Consider the following 12,603-nt stretch of genomic DNA (forward strand, 5'->3'; position numbering starts at 1 on the left):
AACTGGAGAGCGCTTTCTAATGCTGCAGTAAGGGATCACGAGCAATTCTGACAAGTGTGACCAGAGACATCTCTATTAAAAGAAAACCCTGAGGAGGCTGGGAGACAGCTCAGCGGGTGAAGTGTTGGCCACACAAGCCTGACGACTGAGTCTGGATTTCCTAGAACCCACTAGAAAGATGCCCTAGGGCAAGTCTGCAATCCCAGCAGGCTGGTACAAGGAGGCAGACTCTCTAGAAGACCGAGAGTCTGTGTTCCAAACAATGTGGAAGGTGAAGACCAGCCAACACCTGTGGTTGTGCTGAATCCCACACGCCCACCAGGGCACGAGTATGCCCCCATCACACCCATGAACACACACAAATAAAACATTTAGAATCAAAAGTTAAGCGGGGGGGGGGGGCTCAGCTGCTCTTCCAGAGGACGCAGGTTTGATTCCCAGCACCCACACGGCAGCTAACAATTGTTTGTAACTCCAGTTCCAGGGGATCTGTGCTGGGTTGAGGGAGCCTCAGGTGGGGAATTGCCTCCATTGGACTGGCCTGTGGCCATATCTGTGGGGCACCTTCTTGATTATTGAGTGATGTGGGCGGGCCCAGCCCACTGTGGGTGGTGCCACCCCTGGGCAGGTGGGCCTGTGTTGCATAAGAAAGCAGGCTGAGCAGGGGCCAGGGGAGCAAGCCAGTAAGCAGTGTTCCTCCATGGCCTGTGCTCCAGCTCCTGCCTCCAGGTGCCTGTCCTGAGTTCCTACCTTGGGCTCCCTGATGAACTGTGACCTGGGAGATGTAAGTTGAATAAACCCTTTCCTCCCCAAGTTGGTAGTGGTCAAAGTATTTTGTCACAGCAATGGAGAACAAACTAGGACAAAGCCTAAGATTATAATTACCAGAGAAATGGAAGGCACACGCCAAAGCTGAAGTAAACGAACAGAGAACCGCTGACCTTGAAGTGCGCTGACCAAGCCTCTACACCAGTCAGGAAGAGGGTGGGTGGGGCTGGAATCACAGAAAGCCAGTGGTAAAAAGCAGTGCCCTAAAAGCAGCCCGAGAAGAGACACCTTGTGCCCAGTAGAAAGAAGGTATGGGCATTCCCAGTGGCAGCTGCCACAAGAGGCCAGGCGACAGGCACAGAGAGGAGCTGAGTCTATGGAGCCTCCTGAGCACCCCTGGGCTTTGCTGCAGCCAAGATGTGACCTTATTTTCAGGAAGTGGCCATGCCACAAAGCACGGTGGGGTCAGCAAAGGACCAGCAGCCGAGATAGGCATGTGGAAACCTCAAGGGGACTCGGGAGCCCTCCACCTGCCAAGAGATGGGAGAACTGTTGATTGCCGCTGCACTCAGGAGCATGTCGCTGAGGGGCCCCATGTGCTGGTGAGCACACACCAGAGGCCAGAAGTCAGCACCCAGGACCCAGGACCCCGCCACTCATCTCTCAGTGTTCCTCCAGCTCCCTCTAGTGAGGAGGAAAGGAGAAGCCTGGGCTGAGTTCATGGTAACAGAGAAGCCCAAGGACCCAGCTCCAGGGTCACTAAGGAAGACAAGAAGGTGCCTAGGAGCTGAGGTGGGGACATGGAAAGCTGAGAGCCTAGAGCAGCTCTGCAGACACCCTGCAGTCCAAGTTCAAAGCAAGGCAGCGACACCCGAGAAAATATGTAAACTGCCCATCCTGAGCTACAGCCATGGGAATACTGCTCTAAGGTGACGGCTTCTGAAGCAATTCAATGGTGGGGTGTCCAAAATCAAAGAAAACAGAGGCTCAGAACTTACACAGCATCCACCCAGAACTGGCTGTGGACCGGACTGTGGACCAAAACCAGAACTTCAGAAAAATCACAGAGAAAAGTGTTTGGGACCTAGAGCTGGGTAGTAGACATCAAAAAATGAAGGGGCTGGGGGTATGGCTCAGTGGTTAGAACACGTCTTTTTGAGACAGAGTCTCCCTGTATCCCCAACTGGCCTTGAACTCACAAAGATCTGCCTGTCTCTGCCTCCAAGTGCTGGGATTAAAGGCCTGTGCCACCACACCTGACATGAAATATACTTTTTCTAATCCACACAGACTAGCAGCCCTCTTTAACAGGAAAATTCACTCTGAGAATTACCAGGCTTGTCTCTTATTTAATATAAATTGGCAAAGTATAAATTGGTGTTTTTTTGAGACAGGGTCTCCCTGTAGGCCCATCTGGCCTGGAACTCACTATGTAGACCAGGCTGGCCTCGAACTCACAGAGATCCACCTGCCTCTGCCTCCTGAGTGCTGGGATTACAGGTGTGCACCACCATGCCCAGCCACACAAACTAAAATTTTTTTTAAAAGCTACAAAAATATTTTTAAAAGGATCTCAAAAAGATGCTCTGAAAGGGAAAAACATTTGAAAGAAAAACAAAAACCTTTCATTTTACAGATGGGTAGAAAAAAAAAGGGCACCTGGAAAAATATATACAGGTTATAAAGAAAACATGCAGGGCTGGAGAGATTGCTCAGTGGTTAAGAACATTGGCTGTTCTTTCAGAAGACCTGGGTTCGAATCCCAGCACCCACATGGCAGCTAACAACTACCTGTAACCCCAGTTCCAGGGGACCCGACAGACTCTTCTGTCCTCCGCAGGCATCGCATGACTCGGTGCACTTACCTACACGAAGGAATACATGCATACACGTTAAATAAAAATAATAAATAAGGGGCTGGGGATTCAGCTCAGTGGTAGAGCACTGCCCTAGCAAGCGCAAGGCCCTGGGTTCGGTCCTCAGCTCTGGAAAAATAAATATATTTTTTTAAAAATTTAAAAAAAGAAAACAGATGCTTTGAGTCCGCCAGTTACTCCTGGACTTAAACTTCTGTCTGATGTAAACCATTGGGCTCAGTTGTTTTACAGAAGAACCAGTGTCTTTCTATGCATTATGTTAGTAAATTGTTTGAATGCAGAGAGAAGCTGACTCTGGAGCTGGGACTGGCCCTTCCTGCTTCAGATTCAAGCCTACTTCTAACTGTCCTGAAGTCCCCTCTCTGGAGCCAGCTGGCCACCTGACTCTGTGACAGGGGAAAGAACCACAAAACAGCCAGAGTAAAAGCATTATGCCCTTGGAGGTAAGGGATAAGCCAATTCCAACAGAGGTTACTGCTGTTTACCTCATGATAGAGAAACGTCTGTAATAAGAGCAACCGATGGGATTCTCTGTCTTGTCACAATAATGGGAATAGTGGAAAAATAATACAGACTGAGGAAGATGGAAGAACGTGTGCTAAGGGTTTTACCTAATAAAAGAAAAACAGCAGGGTAAAGAAAGTTTTCTCAGTAATCGCTAACAGTAATCATACTAGTAGATTTGAGACTTCCAGCACAGAGGTACACGTGCCCCTTAAATTATTATATGAGGGCCGGGTGTGTGGCACACTCCTTTAATCCCAGCACTCTCTGTGAGTTCAAGGCCAGCCTGGTCTACATAGTGAGTTCCAGGACAGCTGGGGCTACAGGGAGACCCTGTCTCAAAAAGACCAAAATAAATAAATATATGAAATTTAAATGGTCAGCGTTTTACAAAGGCACAGATATATAAGCTGATGCTGGTACAATCTTATGTTACTTTAACAGATAAGGTGCATGGTAGCAGGCGCCTCCTGACAGACCACTGCAAGGGGCAACTTTCTCCAAGGCGCGCAGACTGTGTTTCTATGTTGCTGTGTCTAGGCCTGGAGCTGAGCTCAGAAGGGCCTTTATGATTTTAACGCTGATGAAGGTGTTGGGGCTCCTGGCTGTTGCTTCTGCGTGTATCCATGGGCATGCTTGTTACTGGGTGTACATGAGGTTCCATCAAAGGCATTTGTTACTTCTTCATCTACTGAATGCTACAAATACCAGTTTGAAAATGTTTGGCCGTGTCTGCCAAACCTAAAGCACGGTTTTGGTAAATCCCTCTCTAAACTACATGAAAAGAAAAAGTTGTTTTAACTGTCTTATATTGTCTACAAGGTCTACCAGGAAACTCACAAAGCCTTATAGTTCCACAACGTAAACACAGAAATTAAGTTTTCTATGTATGGAACTAGGAGTCGAAGTTCTATTTATAAGGTAATGTTACACAATACTATCTACTGAGTTAAACAACTGTCAACTTCATGAGTTCAACTGTGCCTCCCTATAAAAGGTCATCACAACTGGGCTTGTTAACTATGGATATTCCTTCATATAAAATAATAATAATCAGGTGAGCCACACCGGAATATCTGGCCATTCTTCCCAGCCCACTGTATGCAATTATACTGTGTCTTAACCACACCTGGCCTCCTAGTCTTAGGGAGGAGTGGTAATATAGAGACTGAAAAGGGCTAAAGAGAAGGGGCCAACCCCATAACCCACAGGATTAAGGGAAGGTCATTAGCCACACTGGGTGAAGACTTTCCAGTGTAGCTACTCTTGGATCACCCACACACCTGTTACAACCCTTCACCCCTCCTCTGTGGGTAGGCTCAATAAACTTATGGGCTCTCTGGAATAAATTTAACGTAATCAAACATTTGTCACAAGTACCTTAAAAAGGGATAGACATTATTTAATACCTCCCCAAATTTTTACAACAAATGGTAAACTATTTTGTTATGTCTGATATTAAAATACAAAATAAATATCTTAGAATCATGTCTTTTACCAATCCTTTATTTTGCCTTTTCATAGTTAATATACTTATTTAAAATGGCATAATGTTATGATTTTTAGTACTTGAAATTCCCAAGAGTTCATTAACCACAATTAAATATAATCTAGTTCAGACTATATTTCTTGGGAAATACATTTTTGAAATGTATCTTATAAAAGAAACTATTTTTATCCGTAATATAAATTTTGTTGTCACCTGTAACAGAGATGCAAATGTGCATGACGTTCTTTAAAATAACAGGATCCTTACCTTGAAAGCATTAAACTCAGTTAAAAGTAAAAAAATAAACATCAAAAATTAGAAACCAGAATTACTGGTTCACTTTTTAATTCTAAAACACTAATAATGTTTGCAAGGATTATTCAGAATTGTTTGGTTTTTATAAGCTTTAACAGTTGTTGAAATGCCAAACCAATGTGAATGATCTTTTGGGGCATATGATGACCACATCTGGAGGCCTATGCCAATATTGTTAAAGGAATTTAAAGGGACACTATTTCACCTCTTGCCTGCCAAGGTCACTGGACTATGGGGCGCCTCTAAAAGTGCCCTATAAATGTGGTGAGTCACCCGAGTTTTTGTTTAGGGAGGCTATGGAGACCTGCCAAATGGACTTCAACCAATAACCAATCTACAAAGAGGAGGGTCAACACTGAGGAAGTGTTTCCTCCATGCTTCCAAGCAAGGCCTTTTGACTTACCCTAACCCGTAGATGGAACTGGCAGAAGAAAAATTAATGGAGCCAGAGGCACCTCTCAATCCTTATAATTTTTTTAAAGGGAGGTTAATTTTGACCAACTACACGGTTCTAACTGCCCCACAGGACATATAATGGAAGATTAAGATAATTAGCACATTTCTTTAAAAATATAAGGGATCATTTCCAGGCATTAGGTTTAAATACAAACCACTTAAAGACCTAGGAATAAACCTTGCTAAACTGCCACCTAAGCAGAGTTTACTGATTATGTGTCCTTGCTCTGACTGGATGGGGTGCATCCTACTAGGACCCGCCTTCACAGCCACGAGGAAAGGCTGGCACAGGTGTACTTGTAACCACCCTACAGCCTTGAAGTTACAGGTATTGCCGTGAACACACCCCAAAGGAAAGCACAACTTGGACTGCAAAGCAACGCCCTAATCAACCGCTTCAAGTCACACCTCAAAGACAGTGAAATCCCACCAGAGGACTTCAGCCCTGCTCTGACCACCCCCAGAAGACAGTCTACACACGGCAGAAGCTTGTGACCCCAGTCCTGCTCCAGCTGCTCTGGAGGATAGCTGGTTTACGCGCAGCAGCAGATCGGAATACTGATGCATTACTTTTGACTTATAAGGTAGTCACTGCGATGCACTGGCACCCCGGACTTAAGTTATATATTTTTGCTGTACTTTTTGCCATATGTTTGGTAGAAGTTGCTCCAGCTGACTGGACATATATTGAGAGAATTCTATTGAAACTTCTTTCCTTTGCTTACGTAGGCATTTTAAGTATCCTCCGTTGCTATTATTATTAACCTCCATAATAATGTCGAGCCTGTATCTGTTATGCCTCGTAACCCAAGGCCATTTTGTCCATGGTTGGCTTCTCCTTGAAAGAATCTCAGAACAGGTCATTTAGGACTAGACCATGCCTTCTGTGTCAAAGTACACTCCATTACGAAGAACATTCTCTCCCGTTTATCCACTTTGGAGTCAGCCTCACCAAACAGATGTTTCAACGGCCCCTTGGTTTTTTTGGGGGGGGAGCGCCACTACAAACTCTACATAGCATGGGTCAGTTCTGAATATCTAAATGGACTGCCCTGCAAAGGGGACATTACCCTATCAGATGGAAAATGTGAGACCACAGCTTCAGGTCCCTTCACACCCTGAATGGTTGTGGAGTATGGACCTGAAACCAGTGACCACAGGTGCCGTCACCACCAGCCCTGACCCACCTACTAACCTTAAACTTTCCTCTAGGTAAAAATCTCTTTGTAGACATGACAGAATTGCCAAAAGCCTTGGATTTAACTATTGCTGACTATATGGAGGTGTCCTCACGTGTGAAGAATAGCCCTGGACAGAGATGACACTTAACTCCATATTGCAATGGAGCAAAAATCTCACCCAACAAGGTGAAAGGCCCCAAAGCGTCCCAGAGGTACTTGGAAAAAAATATAATAGTCAACCAGTGCCTCGCTACACCCAACGGACAGTAGAGACCCTATGTGAAAGAATACTGTTCTAGAACACCCACATACCAGTACAAACCTGAATAAAGGATTGGAGCCACGCTATTTGCAGGGTGGTTTTCTACCTTCGGACAGCTTGTTTTGTGTGTGTGTGTGTGTGTGTGTGTGGTCTTTTTTGAGACAGGGTCTCCCTGTAGCCCAGCTGTCCTGGAACTCACTATGTAGACCAGGCTGGCCTTGAACTCACAGAGATCTGCCTGCCTCTGCCTCCCGAGTGCTGGGATTAAAGGTGTGTGCCTCCACGCCCGGCTTTTGGGAGGTTTGAAAAGCCTAATTGACATATACTGGTAGAAATGTGTCACTCCCTTTTCTGGTCCCCTCTGTATGAGATGTATTACTACTATGGAGAGACCCACAGCCAGGGTCATGGCATTATGTGAGGCCCTAGAACAAGAGGATGGGCCTCTATAGTTTAACTCTGGGTTAAATTAATGCAGTTTCAAAGCAAATGGGGAAGTTGATGTAGAGCCTGGTAGTTAAGGAAAATATGGATTTTTTTTTGGTCTTTTGTGTCTGAGACAGGGTCTCCCTGTAGCCTCAGCTGGCCTAGAACTCAATATGTAGACCAGACTGGCCTTGAACTCAGAGATCACTGAACTGGCTCAGCAAACTTCCCTAAGTTACTCCGTTTTGTTCAGAGCCATTTCAGCAGCAACTCTGCTCCACACCAAAAGGAAAAGGGGGGCAACCTTGGGCCTTGGAAAATTGCCCTTGCCATGAATCATGGAATGTGCTAATTCCAGACATCCTACATCTGACTAACCAGCTTGTTTCCGCTTCTGTAATCCGCTTGCTAACTTGGGTCATCTTGACACAGGGCATAAGACCACCCTTGTTATCCTGTTATTGTATGACCACCTAGAAGTCACTTACCTTGACTGTCTTATTATACTTATTATGGCTAAAGCAGTTGGCCAGTTTTAAGGTCACAAAGTTGATTGCCAAGTTATATGACTGTATCACTTGTCTGTATAATGACTGGTTGTTGATTAATAGAGTCAAAACTCTGCTATGTTGTACAAACCTGACTGGTTCACAAATGTCCTGTTTTAATACTAATTCTGTAATCCTATAAAAACTCTGACCTGACAATCATCAGGGCTGCTTCTACTCCCGAGATAGACTGCCCGGCCGGTCGAAAATTAAAATTTACTTTGCTGCTTTTCTTAAAGTGGCGTTGGTGATTTTTTTACGAACTCCATCCTATAACAATCACCCTGCCTCTGCCTCCCAAGTGCTGGGATTAATATGGATTTTATTTTTTTACATTTAAAATATTTTTATTATTTTATGTGTATGAGTGTATTGCCTGCATGCGAGTGCACCCGTGGCGTGCAATGCCACAGAGCTCAGAAGAGGGCTTCAGATTCCCCTGGAACTGGAGTTAAGGACGGTTCACAGCTGCCATGTGGGTGCTGGGAATCAAACCCGGGCCCCCTGCAAGAGCAGTCAGTGCTCTTAACCACTGAACCATCTCTCCAGCCCCTAATATGGACTTCTAAAAAATATTTTATTTTTATTTTATGTGTATGAGTATACTGCCTGCAAGTATGTGAGTGCACCAGTGTCATGCAATGCTGCAGAGGTTAGAAGAGGGCTTCTTACATTTGTAGCCGCCATGTGGGTGCTGGGAATTGAACCCAGGTCCTCTGCAAGAGCAGTCAGTGCTCTTAACCGCTGAGCATCTCTCCAGCCCCCTTAATATGGACTTTAATCCTTGTTTTCTGTCAGGAAGGTTTAGCTGACAAGGCTGTGGTTAGAACACTGACATAACTAGCTACAGCCACCGGCCTTGTGTCCTGACCAAACTGTCTCAGACAGAGACGTCTGCAATGACTTTCAGCCAGGATTTTTTTTTTCTTTCATTTTTCCCCCTAAATTTAGAACAATTGGCCTGGTTTTAGGACTTTGCTGATAACCTGTATGTAAGTTTCCTTCTCAGCGTACCCCAATGAACTTAGCCCTTATCCCTGAGGTATGAAAGCCATGTGCTGCTTCCCAGCAGGGTCCAGATTCTGAGGCTCGAGTCTGCTGGACCAGGCTGCAGCTTAAACGGAACACCTGCTTCCTGTGCGCTCCTCGTGTCCTGCCCCCCGCCCCCAGCAGCTTGCTTACTTGGGTGTCAGTTCCCTATCTGGGGTGAGTAATCATTTGTTCACATCTTCCCAGGAACATTGTCACAAGGGCACTACATGTCCTTCCATCAAAATGTAAAACCAAGGGGCTGGAGAGATGGTTCGGTGGTCAAGAGCACTGACTGCTCTTGCAGGGGACCAGATTCAGGTCCCAGCACCCATATGACAGCTAACAACCCTCTGTGACTCCAGTTCCAGGTGATCTGACAGCCTCTTCTGTCCTCGCAGACACTGCACGACATGGGTGCACTTTACCTATATTCAGGCAATACACGCATATACATAAAATAATTTAAAAAAAGACGCAAAGCCCTTAAATACAACACATGAATGGGACTGAGTCTACTATGGAAGAAGTTTCTGGGCAAACTCAAGGTGTGGCGTACGAACGAGCCTAGGACCCTGGCAAAAATAGAGCTACACACCCAGCCTAGAGGCACGAGGAGTCCTGACCAATGGGACCAACTACAGGTCCAGAAATAAGACTGAAGGAAACAGGAGCCCCTAGGGGCCCCAGAGTGAGAAGAGGGCAGACAGAAGACTTGCTGCAGCAAGTTGCTGGCTGGCTAGGGGACAGCAGGACCCTCTTCTCCCCGACACCACTGTGGTGCTTCCACTGGCCAAGCACCCCTGGCCTCAGGCCAGCAGGACCAGGAGCAAACAGGGCAGACAGATGGAGAATGAACCCGCTCACGCATGCATGGCGACCTCTGCCGGAGACAATGGCAGCGTGGTCCACTATGGGACACCGTGGCCAGGGCCAGACAGAGCTCAGGCTCAGTGGTTAAGACTATTTACTGGCAGCCCTTGCAGGGGACCAGGGTTCAGTTCCCAACACCCACATGGCAGCTAACAATCTGTAACTCTGGTTCCAGGGAGACCCAATGACCTCTTGCACAGGTACTGCATGTACAGGTGCACTCACACACATGCAAAAAATTCATACACATAACAAGAGCTGGGCATGGTGGCACACACCTTTAATTCTAGCACTCAGGAGGTAGAGGCTGGTGGATTTCTATGAGATCAAGGCCAACTTGGTCTACACAGCCAGTTAAGTTCCAAGCCATTTGGAGCTATAGATAGACCCTATCTCAAAAATCCTAAAACCAAAGACACTGTGGCCTTGGGGAGAAAAATAAGACAGGATTATGGGGAGGGGCACAGAACAGGCCATCAATCATCACTCACTGCTGTTTATGACACAAAACAGGACTTTAGGACTAAAACTCACAGAGCTGTCACTGGTAAGAAGGTTCCAAGTGCCTCCCTACCTCCTCTCCCAACATGAGGATGAGGACTCTCTAGCACCACCTGTGTGACCAGACCTGCACCTCCAAGCCAGACACTAGTGACCTCAATAGCTCCGACAGCACACCAGTTATGTCCAGGAGTACGTGGCCACCTGAGGGTTACCTCAGAGAGGATGCTGCCTTGCAGGTGCTGGCTCTGACACACAGGAAACAAATGCCAAACAGCTGAACGACGGGCACAGCGAACACAGCGGCCATCACTGGAAAGCTGTATTCCTTGACCCTCTAACTTGAACTTACATGGTCTTTGAGTCATGACAAAACTTTTCTTTCCAGCTGAAGTGCAAACCCTTCTTAGCTCACAGGACCCACAGGATAGTTTGCAGAACCGCTTCTCCTGGGATATCCACCAGTGCTCGAGTTGGGGGCTGTACAAGAGGGCGTGGCCTCACTGTAGCCCCTGCTGTGCAGTTTGTGGGCCAATCCATCATCTCCAAACTGATGCTGAGACAAGAAACACGGCACATGTACATACCTGAGGCAGTGCAGCTGTGATGGCTGGGGGACTGTTCTAGTGTTACTGCGCACACAGCCGTGTGGTGGCCAGAGGGTGATGGAGGATAACCTTCCCTCTACTGCCTCCACCATTTCGAGATGAGGTCTCTTACTGAACTTGAGGTTCACCATTTCAGCTAGGCTGACTGGCCAGTGAGTGCCCAGATCCCCCTTTGTCCAACCCTCTCCCCCAATACTGGGGTTACAGGCACACGTAGCTATGCCCAGCTTTTGTTTTTACACGTGGGTGCTGGATTTGAGCTCAGGCCCTCTTGCAAGCGCTCCTTCCCACTGAGCAATCTCCTCAGGCCAAGTCATCACCAGCATGAACTGCTGAACTGGTCTGGGACACAAGGACAGAAAGTGGACAAATGGGCCCAGAGACCCAATACCACTACGCACCTAACCACCAAGAGCCACGCCATCTATAAACAGCACACACAGAGTACCTTGAGACCGGCTCTGTACAGTGCTGCTGAATATCCTGGAAAACTGTGCCCAAAGCTCATCTTTATTGGTGATGAATGTTCAGCTGATTCCCTGTTCCAGTGTTCAGTTTACATCAAAGCAATAAAGACCCACAATGTCAGCGGTCTTTCCTGTAAACAAGGACCTGGGCAAGGCCAAGTCTTCACATGCCCTGAAGGTCCCCTGGGGCACCAGTACCTTGTCACCAGCTCCCTTAAAATGTCCATGTTGCTTCTGCTCAGCCCAAAATGAGCCACTAAACACACACGGCTGCTGAGTGTGGAGCTACAGAGAAAGAACGTCTGACCCACGTGAGTCACAACAGCCCATGGCCAGTGCTACCCGTGGGACACGGTGCTGCCTGTGGGAGATGGTGCACCACCTGGAAGGAGCCAACAGCAATGGCATAAAGAGGCCCGTCCTGCCTACAGACCGCCTCAGAGACCCACATGGTGGTGCCATGGTACTGGTAGACGTCAGTGGTCAGTGCTGCAGGCCAGGGTGCATCCTTCAACGTGAAGGTGTTTCCACAAGGCTAGGCAGAATCATTAGCTAGGCTAACACACTGCAAAGCTTCCCTGCAACAAGGGGTCACAGATACCGGACAGGAGTGTGCGCTCCAGCGACAAAGACTCTTGTGGAGCTTGGAGACCAGAGGCCATGTTGAGCTGGTGGTGGGGACCGGGCTGCCACCCTCTCTCCCCTTGGGGTAAGACACGAGGGTCATATGAAAGCTGCTCATGGGCCTCAGGGCCGAGAGCCACTGCCAAGTCCAAGGTCAGCAGCTCAAGGCCGCCGGCTCTGAGCAGGCCTTTCCGGTAGGTCCTGGGGGCCCTGGAAGGAGGCTCCTCCTCCGCCGTTTCACCTGCTGCAGTCTCTCCTCCTTCTTCTTCAGGTAAGAGGTCATGTTGTCCAAGGTGGCCTTGTAAAGGCTGCGGAAGCCATCATCTGCACCCAAGGAGCCTGTGACAGGGTAAGAACAGAGGCCAGGTGAGCCAGGCCCAGTGACCAGCACCCAGACTTCCCACAAGGCCACCCCGTGGGAGAAGTAGGTCACGGGTACCCTGAAGACCTGGACTTGTGGGGCACCTTAAGGAGGCCTGTGAGCCCCCACCTCCTGGGATCCACACTCCAAATGGACATGGAGACCTGCTCTGACAGGATGAAGGGTGGAGGTGGGGGTAGAGCCGAGCGCTTCCCACTTACTCACCAGAAAACCAGCACAAGCCCCGAGCTGGGGCAGCACAGAAGCAAGGCCTGAATCCTCTGAACCAGTGAGCAGGGTAGACCCTGCTCCTG

The 12,603-nt window shown here is 47.8% G+C and overlaps 1 protein-coding gene across 9 annotated transcripts in view; it reads right to left on the reverse strand.

Moving 5' to 3' along the window:
• Positions 1 to 12,603, reverse strand: part of Wdr4 (WD repeat domain 4) — a 42,370-nt gene that overhangs the window by 14,422 nt on the left and 15,345 nt on the right. For 7 of the 9 annotated variants that reach the window (XR_003848611.1, XR_003848610.1, XR_003848609.1 and 4 more), the window contains exon 11: positions 12,170 to 12,267. Coding sequence is in view for 3 of the 9 variants with exons in the window: in XM_008827367.2 (XP_008825589.1) it covers positions 12,170 to 12,267 (98 nt within the window). In the remaining 6 variants the exon portion in view is untranslated. Of the gene's footprint in view, positions 1 to 10,015; positions 10,786 to 11,326; positions 12,268 to 12,603 lie in introns of those variants that run through there. The other 2 variants (XM_029560771.1, XM_008827368.3) reach the window with 2 other exon arrangements.

The sequence above is a fragment of the Nannospalax galili genome, unplaced genomic scaffold (assembly GCF_000622305.1).
Source record: "Nannospalax galili isolate Female #2095 unplaced genomic scaffold, S.galili_v1.0 scaffold652, whole genome shotgun sequence".
Lineage (NCBI taxonomy): Eukaryota > Metazoa > Chordata > Mammalia > Rodentia > Spalacidae > Nannospalax > Nannospalax galili.